Source organism: Alnus glutinosa, chromosome 1, assembly GCF_958979055.1.
Source record: "Alnus glutinosa chromosome 1, dhAlnGlut1.1, whole genome shotgun sequence".
In the NCBI taxonomy this organism is placed as follows: Eukaryota; Viridiplantae; Streptophyta; class Magnoliopsida; order Fagales; family Betulaceae; genus Alnus; species Alnus glutinosa.
Genome location: NC_084886.1, coordinates 5,014,380 through 5,036,831, shown reverse-complemented (window position 1 = coordinate 5,036,831; position 22,452 = coordinate 5,014,380). Strand labels below are relative to the sequence as shown.

At 37.7% G+C, this 22,452-nt stretch overlaps 1 protein-coding gene across 3 annotated transcripts; it reads left to right on the top strand.

Annotated features, from left to right (window-relative positions):
• Positions 1-14,075: 14,075 nt before the first annotated feature.
• LOC133867840 (uncharacterized) lies at positions 14,076-22,081 on the top strand. Of its 3 annotated transcripts, XR_009900215.1 has the most exons (4): positions 14,076-15,032; positions 15,417-15,483; positions 15,650-17,714; positions 20,651-22,081. XR_009900215.1 is itself a non-coding variant. In XM_062304604.1 (3 exons), the coding sequence occupies exon 3, from the start codon at positions 15,654-15,656 to the stop codon at positions 17,601-17,603; it is 1,950 nt and encodes a 649-aa protein (XP_062160588.1). In that variant the 5' UTR covers positions 14,076-15,032; positions 15,417-15,483; positions 15,650-15,653; the 3' UTR covers positions 17,604-18,185. The 3 variants fall into 3 exon arrangements, 2 of the variants coding, with proteins under 2 accessions (XP_062160588.1, XP_062160596.1); XM_062304604.1 differs by lacking the exon at positions 20,651-22,081 and having other exon boundaries at positions 15,650-18,185; XM_062304612.1 differs by lacking the exon at positions 20,651-22,081 and having other exon boundaries at positions 15,417-18,185.
• Positions 22,082-22,452: the final 371 nt, after the last annotated feature.

Genomic DNA, 22,452 nt, shown 5'->3' with positions numbered 1-22,452 from the left:
TCACTAAAGGGAAAGTTATCATTTGCAAGATTTGAGGCTTAGATGTGATTTTAGTTTGATTTTGTTGCTTGTTTTTTTTTCTTTGTATTCCTATTGTTGGATCCATTGGCTGGGTTGTTCTTTAATTGTCTTTTGCTTTAACTTTGCTAAGATTTCTTTGTTGATAATGAAAAGTTACTCATTCATTAAAATAAAATAAAATAAATGAGGGCCTTATTTATTTTGGACCGTTAACTCTCCCCAAAGGATTACCAAACAGGGCTGTCTAACAGAGATTTTCGAATGTGTGATAAAGGGAGGAAGAGATGTAATGAAAATGAAATGGCATAACAATCACTTTTGCCGTCGAAAATTGGCATTAAATATCCAACGGGCATGGTACTTGAGTCTTAACTAGTTGTTGGGGGTGGGACGTTTGTTCTCTAATGAGCATCATTTAATTGATGTGAAAGGCCCTTGGCGCTTCTTGCTCTTCTTTCTTTTTTAAAATAATAAAAATAATATATATATATATATATATATAAATGAGGCCAAAGGAAAGATATCATGGATTTGCAGACAAAAAGCCGAGCGTGATTAATATATATTTATTGAAAAGCTGATTTGTGAGAAGACGTATTAAAGAAAGCCCAAATCCAATTTGATGCACTCACGCACACCAAGGGTTTTGGTTGTAAACCCTATATAATATTATTTGTTTGGATTAATTAAGCTTATGGTTATAATTAACCCTAATATCATTGAAGTTAATTACTCATCTCTTTGTTTAGTTTGCATGGATCAAGGAAGCCTTAAGCATGGAAACAAGCAAATCTCACCTCCTTGCTCTTGCATGACTCTTAAAGCGACCAACGGATATATAGAAGAAGAAGAAGAAGAGGAGGAAGAAGAATAAACCGTTTGTCACTTTTCATTTGAGTTATTGTGGCTCTGTTGAAGTAAATAGCTTGGAGGTCAAAAGTTGCATAATAGTTCACGTGATCGACTGACAGGGTATGGGTTTGCCAATATTGAGGTACGCGTGCCAATGAAATTGTACTAGGTGAGATTTGCTTGATATTTTTTCAGGTAGATACATTTGATGTTCTATGGTGTTCTCTCGGAGCTTACATCCGTTTGAAAGTTTTTTATATTATTTCATTTCTTATTTTTAAAATGAAAAATGATCAACCACCACTGCGCTTGCTCTTTTTTTTTTTTTTTTTTTACAAAGGAAATCTTCTCATTAAAAAAGATGACCATTACAATCTAGAGACCAAAAAGTCTCTAAAACAAACAGGAGAAATAAACACAGGCATTTCCTCAACCCAAACATGAGATAAACCTGTTGAGGAAGCCCTTCTAGCTAGAATATGGGCCACTTCATTTGCATCTCTATAACAGTGACTTCACTTACAAACTGAGAAACTAGCAACTTTCTGTTTAATGGCATTCAAAAAATGCCCAATTCTGACAAGGGAGTAATCTGAACTACAAACACCTTTGATAATTTGCAAAGAATCTCCCTCACTTTCAATGTTAACATAACCTATTTCACAACAAAATTCCAAAGCAAAAAAAGCAGCCATAGCTTCAGCACAAACCGGATCCACAACGGCCCTACAAGCACAGCATTTAGCAGCAATAACAAAGCCATCCATATTTTTGATCACACAACCCAAACCAACCAAAGCAGAGTTTACATTCAAAGATGCATCTCAATTAACCTTCACAAAACCAGTCATAGGAGGTTTTCAAAACTTACAAATATTTGACCCATCAGCATTGGAAGCCATAGACAGAGGCTTCCTCAAAGAATACATTTTGAAATCTTCAAAGAGATGGGAAGCTTCAGTAAAAACCTTCACGGGAGAGGAAAACTGTCCCTCAAAAACCAGCTTATTTCTTCGTAACTAGATTCTGTGTAAAACAACCACAGCAAGGCTCATCATATCAGCATTCAATTTAGATAATAAATAGGAAAGAAGATCAACCATATTCAAAAAAATAGAGGGGCATTTTTGACATGGAACAGGGCCACAACCCCACACATCTTGAGCACCCGGGCAACACCACACAGCATGTATAATAGACTCCACATCTAACTGACAGCAAGGACATAAATCATTTTCAACCACACCCTTCCTCAACAAATTCTGTTTAGTAGGTAATGCATTCTGACAAGCTCTCCAAAGAAAATTTTTTGAGGCATTTGGAACATTAATAGCCCAAATTTTCTTCCAAAAATCCCGACCACCAGAATTGGAAGAACATTCCCCATTCTTTTGTCTCAACAAATCTAAAGCCATATGATAGGCGCTTTTAACCGAAAAAATCCCATTTGAGGTACCATTCCAAATAATCTTATCCGAAGGCAGCAAGGGGCATAAAGGGATGTTTTTAATAGTGTTTGCAACATAATCAGAAAAACATTTATCAATCAAAGCATAATTCCAGCGCTTAATAGATACATCTATAAGATCAGACACTTTTGCATCACTAGGCAAACACAAACCAGGCTGGAAATTCAACGCTCCAATATTAGGCAACCAGTTGTCTCCCCAAACATTAATAGAATTCCCATTACCCACTCTCCAAATAATGCCATAGGAAAAAAGGTCCTTTGCTGCCATGAAACTTCGCCAAATGAAAGATGGTCTTTTCCCCAACTCAGAAGCTAAAAAAGATGAATTTGGGAAATATTTAGCCTTTAGAATCCGAGAGCTCAGGGAATGAGGGTACTGAACCAATCTCCAGCATTGTTTTGCCAAGAGGGCTTTATTAAACATTAACAAATCTCTAAAACCCAACCCCCCAGAAGATTTCGCCCTACCCATTCTAAACCAACTCATCCAATGGATCTTGGAATCATTACACAAATGTCCCCACCAAAAAGCTTGCATTAGTTGGTTTAGTTCTTTGCACAAACTGACATGAAGAAGGAAAACACTCATAGAAAAGGTAGGAATCGCTTGCACAACAGCTTTTAGAAGGACTTCTTTTCCTGCCAAGGATAATAACCTGGACTTCCAATTATTTAACTTCCGAATAACCTTCTCTTTAATATTTTTAAAAGCATCAGTCCTCTTTTTCCCACCAAAGTTGGAAGACCTAGATAAGAATCATACCTATTTGCTTCCACAAGACCAAAGAGATTTATAATCTCCTTCCTTCTATCAACACAAGTATTACGACTAAAGAAAACAGCTGCCTTCTTAACATTAATTCTCTGGCCCGAACCTCTCTCATAAGTCTCAATAATATTCAAGATCCTTCTCCATTCTACATTATTCGCCTTACAAAAAACTAAACTATCATCAGCAAAAAATAGGTGAGAGATTGAGGGACCCTTCTTAGAAGTTGGTACACCAGAGATTAATCCTTTCAGCTGAGCATTACACAAAAGGGAACTAAAAGTCTCAGCACATAATATAAACAAATAAGGAGAAATCGGGTCTCCCTGTCTAAGTCCCCTAGATGGAAAAATTTTACCCACCACAATACCATTTACAGCAACCGAATAAGACACAGAATTTACACAAGCCATAATCATCTTGATCCATAAAGGGTCAAAACCCAACTTAGACATAACAGCCTCCAAAAACCCCCACTCAACCCTATAATAAGCTTTACTCATATCAAGCTTTATACCCATATACCCACTTTTGCCCCACAATCTAGTTTGCATAGTATGCATAGTCTCATAGGCAGCAATAATGTTATCAGTAATAAGCCTACCAGAAATGAAAGCACTTTGAGATTCTGAAATAATGCAGGGCAATATCGCTTTAAACCTATTAGCAAGAACTTTAGATAAAATCTTGTAAACCACATTGCAAAGACTAATGGGTCTATAGTCAGTAACTGACACAGGGTTCTTAGTTTTAGGAATAAGAGCAACAACAGTAGCATTTATAGCAGCATCCAATCTACAAGTTTCAAAAAAATACTTGATAGCATCACAAACCTCTTGGTGCAGAATCTCCCAGTTATGCTGAAAAAAACAGGCAGGGAATCCATCCGGTCCAGGGGCTTTAAGGGGATCCATCTGGTTCAGAGCTAATTGGATTTCATTCACGGAAACAGGGGCCACCAATTGATGATTCATCTCAGCAGTGACTTTTGGAGAAATAGAATTAATACAGGCATCAAACTCCACATTACGTTCAGCCCTATACAACCATTGAAAAAAACCTTCAAAAGCCCTCTCAATCCCCTTCTGAGAAGACCATTTTTTCCCATCCAGGTCTACTATTTCTTTAATGGAATTTCTACTCTTCCTTTGAGAGGCACAAGCATGAAAAAACTTACCATACTTCAACCAATTTTCTCTAGCTCTCTGCCTCCATTTTAAATCTTCTAGCTCCAACAAATGATCAAGATTTTCCTTCAATGCCTTCTCCTTAACAATATTCTTCGGATCCCCCTCCAATTGCACATTTCGTAAATCTTCCTCCACCTTCTTTATATTCAACATCTCTTTGTTATCAGAGCACCTCGCCCAATTTTTTAACAGGCCTCGACAGCTATCCAACTTTGCTTTGAGAACAAACCATTTATCATTCGTAGGATTTTTAATTCTCCAGGCTTTCCTCACCAATTTTTTATGCTCCTCATACTTCATCCAACCGGCTTCAAAAAGAAATCTTCTGCTTTTTGTCCAAGGCTTGTAACTAGCAGACTCGAAAGAAATTACTAAAGGACTATGATCAGAACGGTATCTGGGCAAAATTTCCACTTCAACTACATTGAACACCCCACTCCACTCCATATTAGCAACTGCGCTTGCTCTTATGTCAAGTAAATGCTCATTAATTGAAGAGGAGAAGAAGAAGAAGAAGAAGAATAAACCGTTTGTCACTTTTTATTTGAGTTACTATGGCTCTGTTGAAGTAAATTGCTTGGAGGTCAAAAGTTGCATAAGAGTTCACGTGATCGATGAACAAGGTATTGGGTTTGCCAATATCGAGGTACGAGTGCCAATGAATTTGTACTAGGTGAGATTGGATTGATATTTTTTCAAACAGATACATTTAATGATCTGTTCTGTCCTCTTAGAGCTTACGTCCATTTGAAAGTTTTTTATATCATTTTATTTCTTATTTTTAAAATGAATAAAGATCAACCACCACTGTGCTTGCTTTTACGTTAATTAATTGAAGAAGACGAAGACGAAGAATAAACCGTTTATCACTTTTCATCTGAGTTACTGTGGCTCTATTGAAGTAAGTGGATCCAGCTTCTGTGATGTAGTTTAAAACTACAGTAAATTAATGAACGGCTAAGATTGTTCCAAAATTATTTTAACTAAAACTCAGTCGTTTTTAATTTAAAGTTGTTGAAGCAAACGTTTCTTTTGTGGTTTCCTGCTTGACGCCGTTTAAGGGCAGTGGGAACGTCTTTCTTTTCATCTTGCTTTTCCACATCTATGCAAGCTGGTTCTTGACAGAAGCCCAGCAACGAAGGCAAAGATTCTTCTACTTGCCCAGCAATGAATAGGAAGAAAAATAGGTCTCTCTCTTTCTCTGTTTCCTTTGCATTTGTTGAAAAATAATGAAAAGAAATGGGTTTCTGATTTTGTATTTGGTGAATAAAGAGTAACAAAATGGGTCTCTCTATCTTCAACCAACAAAGGAGGGTGGGTTTTTCCTTTCCTTCTCTTTTTTAAAAATGCTAAAGATTCTCCCCTCATCTTCCTTTCATCATCCTCTTTTCCTTAAAAAAGTTGATTTTTATTAAAAAGTTGTTTCTGATGTTACATCAGAGACAATTTTAACATCAGAGACAATTTTTTAATAAAAATTAATTTTTTATTATAAAAAGGTGATAAAGGGAGGATGAAGAGAGGATGCGTAGAAGTTCTCTTTCTTTTTTTCTTTGAACAGGAGAGGCCTTCTTGTTAATACAGGGGTTTATAAAAAGAAACGGCAAAAAATCCACTTCTTCTCCACACAATTGTTGCTTTCTTCCTCGCCAACTCAGCCAACTTACCAAGAGAGCTCCATCACCCAATTAAAGGGCAAAAACATACGAAGGCAACCATCTTACCTTCCAGCTAAGAGACCGTTCAAATTGCCTAGCAGCATCTGAATCAAATCCAGATTCATTGGCTTGCAGAGAATAAAAGGTTTAAAGTCGAAAACTCCAAAACCATAAGCTGAATGAAACACCAAGCGGGATTACTGGAACACTGAGAAGGGACTACCGGACTGAAGCAAGATAAATGGGGAAGAAAGCTGAACTGGATCTTCCGTACATCGGGAATTCCGAAATGTGGGTTTCCGAGCGTGGGTCTTTTGAGCATGGGTATTCCGAACACCGGGTCTTCAAAGCACGGGTCTTCTAAGAACTGGGTCTTTTAAGCGTGGGTCTTTCGCTCGACCCCTGAGGCGTCACCTCCATTGTTGGGCTTGTTCCAAGAACCAAGTTTGCAGAGATGTGGAGAAGCAAGACACACAAACCTTAAACGGCGTCAAACAGAAAACCCCCAGAAGAGAACTTTGAGTTTAAAACGACCACGTTTTAGTTTTAAGGATTTTGAAACAATCTAAACCGTTGTAAATAGCTTAAAGGTCAAAAGTCGCATAACAGTTCACGTGATCGATGGACAAGGTCTGGGTTTGCCAATATCGAGTTACGCGTGCTAATGAAATTGTACTGGGTGAGATTTGCTTGATATTTTTTCAGACAAATACATTTAATGTTCTGTGGTGTTCTCTCAAAGCTTACGTCTGTTTGAAAGTTATTTATATTATTTTATTTCTTATTTTTAAAATGAAAAAAGATCAACCACCAGTGCGCTTACTTTTACATCAATTAAATGGTCATTAATTGAAGAAGAAGAAGAAGAGGAAGAGAATAAACAGTTGTCACTTTTCATTTGAATTATTGTGGCTCTGTTTGGAAACCGTTTGTCACTTTTCATCTTTACAATAAACCCAACAAGAAACCAAAAGTAAGTGTCCCACCAATAGAATCAAAAGTCTTGTATTTTCTTATTTTACAAGAGATTAGAGCTTGTTTGGTAACTCATTCACAAAATTTTCATTTTCATTTTACTTCTCCCAAAAATATCAAATCAAAAACATTCTTACTTTTTTACACTTTTTATATCACATCAATAATTTTTTATTATTATTCAACCAAAAAAACTCACTATTCAAACAAAACTTTTTCACTTTTTTACAAAACATTCTCAAATTTTATATCACATCAATCATTTCTTACTACTATTCAAATAAATATTCCTGTCACTTTTTGTAAATCTATCCTTTCTGGTGGCACTTGATGTATTTGATGCGTGGCAGACTAAGAAGTAAATAGCTTGGAGGTCAAAAGTCGCATAACAGTTCACGTGATCGACGGACAGGGTATGGGTTTGCCAATATCGAGGTAGATTTGCTTGATATTTTTTTTGACAAACACATTAAATGATCTGTATTGTCCTCTGCAGTGAATACCAAAAGCCGTTTCAGTCCCACAATCTTTTCTTTCCTTCCACTCCACGCCGCCTAAAGACACATACTTGCAGTACGTTTGGCCTGAGAAGGGTTTTCCAATCCTTCAACATGACTTCAATATTCTGTCGTTCCTTTGCCCATCGTCACTTCACTACTCAATCTCCCACGGCCCGAATCCTGTTCCTTTTCGATCATCGTCAACGGTGGGAGAAATACTTGTACTCCGCAGAAATAAAAAATGGTGGAACACTATGCCCTGCCACTAGGTTACCCCCAATTCCCGCTGAAAGTTTTTGCAAGGCCGTTTCCAATTCTGTAATGGCTTGTTCTGCACTGGGTATCATCAAGCACACACCTTTAGTCCCGACACCGGAGAGGTCTTCACTGTTCCCGATAACCCTGGGTATGGGTTTGATCGATTCTTTGGGTTTGATCCTTCGTCCAACAAGCATAAGATTCTCCTTGTTCATGCTCAATTGTGGCTTTTCTGGATTTTTACTCTGGGTAGCGGGTCATGGAGACAGATACACGTTGTTCCACCTCAACAAGTATTTTATGTTCCGGAGCATCCTAACGACGTTGTTAATGCTAATGGCGCAATTCATTGGCTTTTAATGGCTTCTGAATCTGTGGGTGAATCTTGGGATTGGATATTTTATCGTGGCGGAAGTTGTCTGCAGGAGAAATGTATATTCGCTTTTGATATGAGGGAGGAACAATTTAGAAAGATTCCTTTTCCTGATGATCTATCGTTCCCTGCATATCTAGCTGAATTTGGTGGACGTTTGGCTTTGATGGAACAGTTTGTACTGTGGAAGAGGACGAGCTTGGGGTACGATGTCGTGGAGTACGATAAGTTGCAGTGTTGGGTATTGTGTTGGGTGGTCCCTCCTATGTGGGAACCAACCCACTTGCCTCTCTTGACTTGCAAGAGGCAAGAGAAAGAAAGAAAAAGAATGTTAGTGGCTGGCTTTACAGCTGTGAGTGGGAGAAAAGAAATCAGAGATTTTAGTGGAGTGAGCTTCGTCCAAAAATCAGGAAGAGTCGAGAGAGGGAGTGAAAAATCAGAAAAAGAAGAAGAGAAGAAGGCTGCAGTGAGTTTCTGGAAACTCTGTCCAGATTTCATCAAGTGCTCCGATCAACAAGCATTTGTGGTCCGATTGAGCTGAAATTTTGTGTGGATGTTCATGACACGTGAATCTTCGTTGTGAACGGTGGAGATCAGATTCTGAGCATCCGATCGTGGTTTTTCAGCCCGTGAACAGTAGCATCCTCTTTGGTGAGATTTTTCCTTTTCTCTTGCAGAAGTTGACTTGAGCCAAGAAATTGTATTTCTTGAAGAGAATCTCTGATTGTATGCCTCTAGTTGAGATTAGAGAAGACTCATGTATTCCCGTAATTGTTGATAGTGGAATTGTTTGAGTGACCCAGTGGTTTTTCCTTCTCACACTGAGAAGGTTTTCCACTTAAAATCGTGTGTCTTGTGCTTGTGGTGTTTGGATATATATTCTGCATATATATATTGCTCTATTTGGTAGTTTCCTTGTAGATTCACACAAAGAGGGAGTTTGGGCATTGTTGTTACTCCCATCATATTGGAGGACTACAAGAATCCCACTTGGGTTAAGGAAACAATTCATTTACCTTTTGGATGGATGAGGCATAATAAAGTTCTTGCCTTCAACAATAACACCGGCGAGATGTTGCTAACATCGGCGAATATGCGTCGGGATAAATCCAATGTTAAATGCTTACTCTATTATAATACGAAGACAGGAATTTTTCGGAGGCCCAAGTCACCGGTAAAATCACTTTGAATTCTTTGAAATTCCTGAAAAAAGCCGTGGGAGAGCTGGGGGCGACAAAGATTATGATTTGTTTGTCATTGACGCTACGTTCGATAAAAGAAAAATTTTAAATTAAAATAATTAAAAAAGAGTCAAGCAGCAAGTCTAGAAGGCTTCTACCCTAGAAACAATCGTATCCATCCCACTAATGATGGCTGGTGAATTTAATTAAAAGCTTAATAGAGGCAACCTAATTATCGTATTTTTATAATAAAGTCTCTTAATTGCTTTCATGTACTATATATATTGTCGTGGGTTTTTTTTTTTTTTTAATGTATGATAATTTTATTGCTCTTAAATTGCAAAAGTTCACTATATATATATATATATATATGTAGAGTTATGATTACCCCGGGTCCGAGGTGGTAGTTAAGCCCACTCTTTTGTTTTTTATTATTATTTTTTTTAACAAGGAAGAAGTTGGATTATTGGGTAACATGGAACAGTCATGTAAGTTTGGCATGTAAGGGATATGGGGCGAGTTCATTACTTGTTGCTTGCATTGCAACAAAGAGTTTGTTTTCGTTTTCTTTGTCAAAGAGTTTGGAAGTGAATTGTGCCTTGTTTGTATTTGCAAAACATGCTGGTCAGGTTTAGCTTATGAACATTTTATTGAACACGTGGTTTGGAACTTATTCGTTATGAACATCCACTTTTTGATAATTGATGTTGCTGCTTTCGTAAATGAGAACAGCATTTTTTAAAGCCTGCATACAATCAACCAGTAAAAATAAGAAAGGTAGCGAGTAAAACCCAGTGTGAAAAATGAATAGGTAATATATATTGGGACATTTGAGAGGAAGTTTGTCCAAAATGAATTTGCTTACTGCCAACATACTCTTTTTTGCTAGTGGAGAAAAGGCCCACCTGCAAATACATTCCACAACAATATTAGAATTTAGCTCTTAAGGAAGCCAATCATTATTCATGGCAAAGTCATAATAAGATTATGAGGAATTGAACAATATGAAAGTCATAGTAAGATCCTGAGGAATGCATTATCCATGATAATGTGATATATACACTCTTAAGATAGTGAAATAAAAGAAGCAAAGAGGTGAGAAGTAAGATTGAAAATGAAACATTAACCAACATAACCAATAAAAAAGGCTTATCATAAAAGTCAAGGAATGCTATGTCATAAAGCACAATTGCAGTTTCCTTGATAGCATAAAGTATGCAGCGAACCTGCAATGCAAATAACAGGGAAACACCATTTCTTGCCATAAAAACAAATTCTCAAAGAGGTGAATTGTACAAGGTGTATGAAAAGTTAATGAAAGTAAAATACAGTGTATTTTTCTTTTTCAACTAATCCTTCTATGAACCTTTATATACCTGAATAAAGACAACCTTCGAAAGCCTGCCTCTAAACAGTACACGCATTCCACATATGACATCATTGAAACAACTCTTACCTAATCATACCAATTTAAGAGAAGACCTCGAGGCTTAGCTTGATCCCACTTCATATCACTTTCAAAGCCTGCTGTAGTCAGAAATTTAATCGACAAATAATTAACATGAAAACCCCCAAAATCTTATATTAATCAAGAACCCTTTTGACAGCCATGGAGCTATTAGGGTTTGGTCATGATCTTCCACTAGTGGTTATTAACTCGCTAGCCATAAGGAAAGGAAAAGGGCGATGATAAAACAACACTTAAAAGAAGTATACGTAACAATTGTTGCAGATGAACATATATCAATTCTTAATTTAAGGTGAATTAATTGCTTTAGGATATTAAGGTACAAAAGAAATGCTCAGGCTTTATCCCCCAAAAGCAGAATATTCAAAATTCTAAATAGTAGTAGAACTAGTTAATGCAAAACATAAAATACAAATATCAGAATTTATTTTTGTATCAAGAGAATAGGCCTAGACTACACCAGGAAAAAATTGTATTGTCAGGGCAGAGCCATGAAAAAAAACTCAACCAATCAACAAAACCCATATTTTTTATTGCGGATAAAGTTAAGGAATAGAATCGTAGCGAAATAGAAAATTAGAAATAGGTAATTATTGTTTCAAAATTCCAAAAAGAAAACTCATATTAACTAACCAACAACATCTCCATATACCCTGTCTCTAATTTGAGTTTGAACTTTCTTGGGTCTACACAGATAATGATCCAAAATTGTAAGCCAACTTCTTTTCTTTCCAACCTTCCTCCGCAACCAAAAAAATCACAAGCCACTATTTGGTTGCATAGAAAACTCACGAAAAGAGCAGGAATATTAAATTCCAAATCCAAATTAGTGCACCCAAATTTTGCCCAAAATCATAGTTTTCCAAAATCAACCAACTTTATACATATAGAAACTATGTCATACAAATTACCCTTACAACTCACTATGCACACCTAACAACGTCACAAATCATAAATTAATTATTACTACACTAGAAGGTTCTGGACATTCTTTCTTTCCAACTAAGCTATTCAAATGTCGACACATATATTTTCATGCCACTTAAAAGGAAAACACTACAACATAAAAGAAAATCCAATAACTACAAAACTCATTCCAATATTTACAGCCACCAAACAGAATCTGGAGAGAAAATCAAAAAGAAAACAAATAACCCATTATCTGCACATAAACAACCAATTATCTGAATTTTCAAATACAAATAAAATGTTAAGGACCCATTATCTGCACTCAAACAACTCAAATCTCACCCAAAAACAACTAAAAAACCGGATCTGGAGAGAAAATCAAAAGGAAAGATTAAAAAAAAAAAAAAAAAAACTAAGAAAGCCTTACGGTGGATGGGCTTGTCGGCGGTGGTGGTGGTGATTCGGCTGGGGTTGCTCGTGGTGGTACGGTGGTTGGGTCGTCGAATTCTTCGGAGCCGAATCGGAGATGGAGAAAGCACGGTGACTTTTGGCCGGAGATGGAGGACGTACGGTGACGTACCGGTGACGAGCTCGCGGAAATGGTTTTGGGGATAAAAAATGGGTATAGAAGAAGATGCACTGCGCTGGTTTCAAAATCAATTTATTTTTTTTATTTTTTTTTAAATATATTAAAAGGGAAAAGGCCCTTTCCACGTAGGAAAGGGTGGACAAGGGATGGCTTGCCTATCATTACTTGAAAAGAAAAGGGGCAATTGAGATGCTGACCGGAAAATATAGGAGAGGAAGACGTGTTAGGCGCAGGTGGGAGGGAGACCTGAAATTTTTTGAAGAGGGGGATGCTTTCCTGGAAGACGTGCGTGAAGACTGAAAAGCAGCTGAAGAGGGTATGGGCTAGGAGCTGCTGACTGACACAAGATGGGCTAGTTGCTACTGACTGGAATTTTTTTATTTTTTTTTAGAGGGAAAAATTAAAAAGGTCGGATGATTAAAAAAGGAGACATAAATAGAGGGAGACTTGGAGAGAAAACCAAAGAGAACTATGAGAGAAAGGGGAACGGTGGCGAGCAAGAGAGGTTTAGGAACCATTTATTTTCTGAAAAAAGGAGTCTGCAATAGGACGTGAAACACAGGGGAGGAGAGGACTTTTCTGTCCTTTTTTGTTACGACCCGAGAGAAAGAGATAAGGAGAAGACTTATATATGAATGCAGCAGTGAATCTGGGCGGAGTTTTGGAGGAGCTGATGAAAGCTCACGGGTTGACTTGACGAGGGAAGACATTTTTGAGGGAGTGAGGAACCCGTTTGGACTTGACGAGGTTGAAGAAAGAGAGTAAAGAGTGAGGTGTTTGATTTTTTGTGTGCGGAAGAGAAAGGAGATTTTGGAGAAACTGTGATAAATTTTCGGGTTCCTTGTCCAAGGACAGTGTTTGATAAAAGACCATGTGAAAAGAGGAAGAAGAAGAGGACAAGAGAAGGAAATTTCTGAGTGGAGGTTGGCGTTGGCCGTGGAGCACAGTGAGCATGGTTTAAACAGAAAAGAGATAGAAGAGAGGAAGACACAGCAACGGATAAGCAGGAGGTCGAACACCTCAAAGAGAGGTTGGGCTGTTTGGGAGAAAAAAAAAATTGGAAAAGGAGAGGATCTGAAGTGGCTTTAGCCTTGAAGGCTCTGATACCATATTTGAAAATAAAGAGAAGACAGAAAACACACAGAAAAGCAGGGAATGAGAAGAGGACGAACACAGAGAAAATTAAGGACTACATTGTTGCTGATTACACTTCGTTGCTTGATTACAGGATAGCTTAATTTATAGGCTTTAACAAAGGTCAAAGACCAGAGTACAAAATGATAAACTAAAGTAGAAATACAAATAGGTATGGCTTGAAGGTATAAGTTGAGATAGAGGAGTGGTTGCTGCAGATTTGGGGATGGCTTGCTGCAGTGGTACGGTGATAGGTATGGGTTGAGATACAGAAGTGGTTGCTGCAGAATTGGAGATAGCTTGCTGCAGTGATATGATGACTTGCTTGCTGTTGTGGATATCCTCTAAGAGCATCAGTATTGAGCTCTTAAATCAAAAGTTTAAGCAAATTTTAGAAAAAAAACCCAGAAATCCTTCATGCATCAAATTCTCCAAAATTTCTTCAAAATGGGTTATGTCAAAAACCCTCTCCAAATTTAAACCCAAAATCCTTGAGCCATTTATTTTTTGTTTATCATTTTCTTTTATTGGGAATGAGATAAAAGATGAGGGGTTGTTAAAGTGATGGTGTCAAAACTAATAAAAAATAATAATATTTATTTAAAATAGAAAGATATTTAGAAAGTTTGATGTAAAACTTTTTAAAAGTGATAGATAAAATAAGTATAAGTAGATTTTTGAGTTAAAATTTAGAGAGAATTTATAGAGCTTCGTTCAGATGCTCAAATATCCCAAGGTCTCCCCTCCTCTCTATCTCTCAACATGTCTTAAACCTCTGTTTGAGGCCCGAGAGACCGCTGGGAAAGAGGAAAAAAATAGGAAATTTGTAGGAAATTTTGGCTGCTTTGTCCTACTTTGAGAAGTCAAAGGTTGCGTTTAAACAAATCCAAAACAGCATGGATCGATCCTCTTCTGGTGTGAATTTATTAACAGAAACCCACCAACTCCGCCATTGTTGTTCCCAGAAAGGAAAAATCATGGGTTTCGGAAAGGAGGATCTTGATTTAGTGTTGGCCCCTGCTTCGTCCCCTGTTTTTCTCCTCTTTTTCCGATTCGATTCCTCTAAATTCGACTGCTCCGCTTTCGTCCTCTTCGTTCTCATCCGATTCCGGTATGGGATTGAACCGAGCATCGGAGGTGGGGGACATCAAAGGCTCATCGTCGTTGTACACTCTCAAGCACTTGGTTTAGACATCTTGGGCACTTGGTTTGGGAAAAGAAGGTTTTGGGTCAGCCTGGTTTTTTGTTATTTGGGTGTAGAATGAGTGAAGGGTTTCGCATCGGAGTCTTAGAGTTTGAACGGTGACGCCGAAGGATGGTGGAACAGAGGGTGATGCGGGATTTTTTTTTCTGGTTTGAGCAATGGAAGAACCGAAGAAGGGATTTTTTTTTCGCCTTTTAGCAATGGAAGAACGAGGGTGATGCTTTTGATGCGGCAGTTTTTACGCCTTTGATTTTTTTTAAAAGCGTCTGACAGGAAAAAAAGAAAAAAAAGAAAAAAGAAAAAGGATACAACGTGTCCCTTCCCTCGTCATTGCCTGCCTCTCCTTCAGGCTTTAGGGTTCAGCCCCCCACCTCTGTTTAGCAGCCGCCCGGAGATCTCTCTCCGAAGTCCCAACTGTCCAATTTTTCTTTCCTATTGTAGAGCCTGAATCTAACGTACGTTTGCTGCGAGTATTGCCTGGTAATTTATATGCCAAATCTCTTCTTGTCTTCATACAACTCTTTGCATTGTCGTTGCTTTTTTATTCATTGGTTTCGTACTTATTTGAGACATGATCAGTTTGCTGACGTTTCGAGAGGGGTTAAAAGTTTCGACTTTGTCTGGTAATCGCTCTGCTGCTGACCACAACGAGAAAGATCCTAACTTTTGTTGCCAAATTAATTTAAAAACGATCTCGTATTGAAAACGATTCTTTCCTCTGTATCTGCGTGTGTGTGTCTCTGTTTTTTGAAGTTGTGTTGTTTGTGAGGTTATTCTAGTGAGATTTTGAACATGTTATCTTGCGGTCGGCTTTTGGTTATACGTACCCCCTTCCCCCCTGATATTTGGTTCCTTTTGGAGCAGGTGGATCTCTGTTGCAACTTGCAACCTTCAAAAACTCAACAATCAAGCCTGCAGTGAATTCCACCTGGTATTTGGATCCCTTCCGAGCTGTTTCTCTGAAATTCTATTCATTCACATTCAGAATTCGTCAGTACTGTTTGAATTGTTCATCACAGTTTCAGACATGGACTAGCATTTTGATTTTCCTTCGTATCCGATTCTTTTAAACTTACACAGGGTCTTTTGTCATGTAGAAATATGAGTCGCCTTGGTTTTCAACTCTTTCGCGCGTCCATTAAAAGGACTGGAGCTGCCACGTCCAGGAGGCAGACTGCCTTGAGATATATTTCTAGTGGGCCATCAATAGGGTGGGGTGTTAATTCTCCAATTCCGGTAGAGTTATGCTTTATTCCATTTCGGCTACTTGGGCCTCCAGAAGTCCGTCGCTCCCCATTTATTGTGAATTCATTTCTAGATGACAAGCGAGAAGATGAACTAGAAGATGAATCAGACGATGAACTAGTATATCAAGTAGGCTTTGATGAAAATCCATGTTTTACTCTTTTTAGAACGTTTATACATAAAGAGAGATCGTGTAATTGTCTGTTTCTACGACGAGATGATCATCTGCATTACGCTTTGGATTTGTCTTGGCGTCACTGTCCGCAAACCACTCTTGAACTCATTTGCCACTTGAAGAACACCACTCGTTTAGGCAAACTTAGAAGAGAGGATTTCTACACAGCAGCTCTGTGGCTCCACCGTCACCACTCTGAAACATTAGCTTACAACGTGAGGGAATTTGCCAGATTTGGGTGTTTGAAAGACTTTCTGGAAATTCTCTACCGGATTGTCAATGGGCCACAAGTTCGGCACAACCAAATGATGGTGAGAATGAGAGTTAGGAAAGCAAAGAGGAGAAAGCAAGGAAAGATAACCAAGCCTAGAGTACTAATATTGCAAGAAACGAGAATTACGAGAACAAACAAGGCCATTGGGAGGTACAACTGCGATCCAAAATACCGTTTCTTACACGACCAGATTTCCAATCTTTTTGCCGAGCTTCTTAAAGCCGACCTTGAGTACCTGATTTCTGGGCAGGTAGCAAAAATCAGTTTGGCTTCAAAATGGTGCCCTTCTCTTTACTCTTCCTATGATCGTTCAACTTTATTTTGTGAGAGTGTTGCAAGGAAGCTTTTTCCACGTGATGCTTGTCCTGAATATAGAGAGATCGATGAGGCCCACTATGCTTACAGAGTTCGAGATCGATTGCGGAAACAAGTTTTGGTCCCACTTCGCAGAGCCCTAGAGTTGCCAGAAATTTACATGAGTGCCAATCAATGGAACTTGCTTCGATACGATCGGATTACATCTAAAGCCATGAAAACTTACAAGCGTTTGTTCTATAAACATGATGAACATCGGTTTTCTCAGCACCTATTTCTAAATGTGAATTCTCCTAAAAAAATGCCAAAAACCACTAACAAAGAATTGCTTCCTTATGAGATATTAAGGTCGTTCTTTCATCATCGTACTATTCATGCTGAGCTACAATGGAAAAGAATGATCGATACCTACTGTAGCAAAGGAAAGTTTGTAAACTGCGTTTCTGTCGTTCATACTTCCGTGTTTTGCATGGGATCTAGTACTTATACAAAAAAATTCTGCATCGCATTCACATTGATGACATCTGAACTCTGTGCGAGCCCATGGAGGGGAAAGATGTTGACACATAGTAAAAAACCTGAGTTTGTGAACATTGAAGGAGATGATCTTGGATCAAGGATAAGTTCTTTGAGATATCAAGCAATGGGTGAATCCCTGGAGCTCATACAGTTGTTGGATAAAATTTTGGAAACTGCAAAAGATTTGAAGTTGGCTAAGGAGAATATGATTGAAAGGGTTTTCGTGTTTGATCATTCTATCATTCATAGCAATTTTTCTATCGATTGGGAGGAGGATTATGGGGCAATGGAGGAGAAGTATAAAAGGAATGGGTATGTGATGCCAAAGATTGTGTGCTGGCATCATCGGGTATTGAATGCATCTCCGAGAGTCTCAGTTAAGGGTGGCATAACTAAAATAGTAGGCGGATTAGAGGCAAGTTTTAGAATTTTCTTGGAGAGTGATGGGATCTTGAGTCCAACGGTTGGGATGGAATCAGAAATATGCAGTGAAGATTACCCGAGATTTGTGGTGCGTGATTAATCTTGTATTCTTCAAGATTTTATTATTTTCTCTCCGGCAAACCCTCGTATAATCCTTGTGGACATAGCAGACTCAGAGAGATATTCTTAAAGCAGGACAACCTTATCCAAGGTTTGGTTCACAATAACAGTTAAACCTACTGCTTGCATAATTTTTTATGACTGCAAACTGGAATGGGAATTAATTGCTTTGGAGAAACTTATGGAAATAATGCTAGAGTTTCTGTTTGGTTTGGTCTCCTTCATTACAAGTTCCAAAGTTTGTTTAGAACATCACATGAACATATTATTTAGAAATCTTGATTTTTTTTCTGCTTAAACTTGGTAAATATGCATATGATAATTGGATATGTAAATCCTTAAATAGCTTGAACTGAATTGTTGCATCTCTCAATGTGTGCCTATTGTGGTTATTACTGTATCAGAAGCCTGGTTAATTCATATGGGAGATGCTTTTTTGAAACCAAAAATATGGTCATAAGAAAATGGAAAGCATGAAATTAATGTAGCATTGACTAGTGTAAGACAAGTTTTTGGGAGGATCGAGTGCATTTACATAAGCACGCTTAGCAGAGCATTGATACTTGGGTTGGCTACGTAAATACAAGCTTTCTTGTCATTTTACTTAAAGCAATATGTTTCTTAAATCCTTAATTATGTCTTTTCTTATAACCTCTTGGTCCTTTTTTTTTTTTTTTTCCTTCTTTTTGGTGATATCATTTCGGTTAATTTTGAATCAAATCTCTCGAATACAGAGTAGGTAGGTGCCTTAGAGTCCTAATTTTATAGAATTCAACTTGGCAACTCATATTTTTCAAATTTAGATTCGATATTTTGTACCATTTTATTATTCGAGCATTCCTGGCAGCTATCTTATAGCCGTTTCAATTCTTTAAATAAAGGAAAATTTTCAAAAAAACCACTTATAACAGTTTTCCTATAGGTTCTTAAATATTGGGTATGCTACAATGCTACCAAATGTGTATTCATTATTTTAATATAAAATATTTATCTTTATCTCTTATCTATTTGCCTTTTTTATTGGAGATAATGTTGGAATTTGTTAAAAAAAAAAATGTGAGGATAGGTAGTAAACTTGTATTTTTGTAAAGAAATAACATTTAATTGGTATAGGAAAAAATACGATAAATTATTGTGGAGTGTATTTAGATGGGAAAACATGGAAGTAGTGTTGTACTATAACTTTGGAAAAAAAACAAAGGAAAGTAAGTTGTTGAAAGCACTCGACCAAAAGTTATGAAGTGTATTTGGATATTGAATAAAAAACTTGTGGCTATGTTTGATAACCCATTTTATCCCTCCCTCATTTTTTCCGTCAACTTGACTCTTTTGCTGTCCTTCAATATACGTCCTAGAGTAGGACAAAACAAAAAGAGAACAAAAAAGCCAAAAGGTAATGATATTTTAAATATTAGGGTAAAATTGCTAGGTTAGATTAAAAAAGAAAAAAATGTTATAGAAAGGGATGATATGATGAAGTAGAGTTAATGTTTATTATTATTAAGTCTGGTTGTCCATTCTTCTCCCTCATTAAATACCTTTTATGTTGTCAGGAAAGACTTGTAGAATTTTGGCATTAGTTGATTTTCTCACCATTCTGGGCCAGTGTAGAAGCCTTTTGAACTGTAAGAGTAAGTCTAGTTTGGTTAATTTCAAACATCTCAAGATTCAAGAACTCTCTTTTGAAACTAGTCTAGTTAGGATGTACGTGATACCAAAGGACTCCGTTATATGAATGAAACGTTATATGAATGAAACGTGATATAAAGTATAGATAATTACTAGTCTAGTTAGGACGTACGTGATACCAACTATACTAGAGGCTCCATTATTTAACTTGTTTTTCTTTTCTTTCTTTTTTCTCCTGAGCATGCTTAATAGTAATTATCTCTCTCTCTCCATAATTAGTGACTCAAAATATACCGAACATGAAAATCACAATTAAAACTCTCAACCTCATTCAATTGGTCAAACTTGAGCGTAAAATATTTTTTCATGAAACTTGTTGGCACTTTTGTAAATTTTCGAAGCCCGACGATAAATGTGCCTTTGCCTTTGCCTTTGCGCGCAGCCTCTTGAGTCTTGAACCTGCTGAAATTACACCATTGATGATTGATGGACAACCAAGGCACTATTTGCTATTTTCTTTAAAATAAAGCCTTACATAAAATCTAAAGACCACTATAATTTGAACAAACAATTTATGTTGTCTAAGAAACACTGACAACGATCCATTTGGCACGTGCATTGGTAGTTCATTCTCATTTTGTTGAACAATAAATGCACATTAGATGTAGCTGTAGGGGTACAGGTACTAGAACAATCATAAATATGAAAGAAATGATTTTCTGACATTAGCAAAAAGAAGCTCCACGTAAAGCCTCTGAACAACTTAGCGTCTGACCGGAAAAAAAAGGAAAAGAAAAAGGATACAAAACCTAAACGTGTCCCTTCCCTCGTCATTGCCTGCCTCTCCTTCAGGCTTTAGGGTTCAGCCCCCCAACTCTGTTTAGCAGCCGCCCGGAGATCTCTCTCCGAAGTCCCAACTGTCCAATTTTTCTTTCCTATTGTAGAGCCTGAATCTAACGCACGTTTGCTGCAGAGTATTGCCAGGTAATTTATATGTCAAATCTCTTCTTGTCTTCATACAAAACTCGTTGCATATATGATATATTGTCGTTGCTTTTTTATTCATTGGTTTCGTACTTATTTGAGACATGATCAGTTTGCTGACGTTTCGAGATGTGTTAAAAGTTTCGACTTTGTCTGGTAATCGCTCTGCTGCTGACCACAACGAGAAAGATCCTAACTTTTGTTGCCAAATTAATTTAAAAACGATGTCCTATTGAAAACGATTCTTTCCTCTGTATCTGCGTGCGTGTGTGTGTCTCTGCTTTTTTAAGTTGTGTTGTTTGTGAGGTTATTCTAGTGAGATTTTGAACATTGTGTGTTGTTATGTACCTTGCTGTCGGCTTTTGGTTATGCGTACCCCCTACCCCCCCTGATATTTGGTTCCTTTTGGAGCAGGTGGATCTCTGTTTCAAGTTGCAACCTTCAAAAACTCAACAATATTCAAGCCTGCAGTGAATTCCAAAAGCCGTTTCAATCCCACAATCTTTTCTTTCCACTCCACGCCTCCTAAAGACACATACTTGCAGTATGTTTGGCCTGAGAAGGGTTTTCCAATCCTTCAAGATGACTTCAATATTTTGTCGTTCCTTTGCCCATCGTCACTTCACTACTCAATCTCCCACGAGCCGAATCCTGTTCTTTGTCGATCAGCCTCAACAGTGGGAGAAATACTTGTACTCCGCAGAAATAAAAAATGGTGGAACCCTAGGCCCTGCCATTAGGTTACCCCCAATTCCCGTTGAAAGTTTTTCCAGGGACAGTTTCCAATTCTGTAATGGCTTGTTCTGCGTTCCCAGGTGCGATAATCAGGTACCCATCTTTAGTCCCGACACCGGAGAGGTCTCCACTCTTCCCGATAACCCTGGGCAATACGGGCGTTGGGGGTGGTTTGATCGATTCTTTGGGTTTGATCCTTCGTCCAACAAGCATAAGGTTCTCCTTGTTCATGCTCAATTGTGGCTTTTCTGGATTTTTACTCTGGGTAGCGGGTCATGGAGACAGATACACGCTGTTCCACCTGAACAAGTATTTTATGTTCCGTTCCATTCTAAGGAGGTTGTTTATGCTAATGGCGCAATTCATTGGATTTTTTTGGGTTCTGAATCTAGGGATTGGCTATTTTATCGTGGCGGAAGTTGTCTGCACGAGAAATGTATATTAGCTTTTGATATGGTGGAGGAACAATTTAGAAAGATTCCTTTTCCTGATGATCTATCGTTCCCTGCATATCTGGCTGAATTTGGTGGACGTTTGGCTTTGATGGAAGAGTTTGTATTGTGGAAGAGGAAGAGCTTGGGGTACGATGTCGTGGAGTACGATAAGCTGCAGTGTTGGGTATTGGAGGACTGCAAGAATCCCACTTGGGTTAAGGAAACAGTTCATTTACCTTTTGGATGGATGAGGCATAATAAAGTTCTTGCCTTCAACAATAACACCGGCGAGATGTTGCTAACATCGGCGAATATGCGTTGGGGTGAATCCAACGTTAAATGCTTACTCTATTATAATACGAAGACGGGAATTTTTCGGAGGCCCAAAGTCACCGGTAAAATCACTGAATTCTTTGAAATTCCTAAAAAGGGCTGTGGGAGAGCTGGGCGCGACAAACACTATGATTTGTTTGTCATTGACGCTTCATTCGACGAGAAAAAAGTTTTAAATTAAAATAATTAAAAAAGAGTCAAATAACAAGTCTAGATGGCTTTCGCCCCCATAAACAATCGTATCCATCCCACTTATGGCGGCCGGTGTATTTAATTAAAAGCTTAATAGAGGCAAACTAATTATCATATTTTTATAATAAAGTCTCTTAATTGCTTTCATGTACTATATATCGTTGTGGTTTTTTTTTTTTTTTTTTTGTATGATAATTTTATTGCTCTTAAATTGCAAAAGAAGTTCACTATATATATGCAGAGTTATGATTACCCCGGGGTCTGAGGTGGTAGTTAAGTTCACTCTTTTGTTTTTTATTATTATTTTTTTTAACAAGGAAGAAGTTGGATTATTGGGTAACATGGAACAGTCATGTAAGTTTGGCATGTAAGGGATATGGGGCGAGTTCATTACTTGTTGCTTGCATTGCAACAAAGAGTTTGTTTTCGTTTTCTTTGTCAGAGTTTGGAAGTGAATTGTAATTATCAAAAAAAAAAAATTAAAAACTTATCAAATGAGTTTGGAAGTGAATTGTGCCTTGT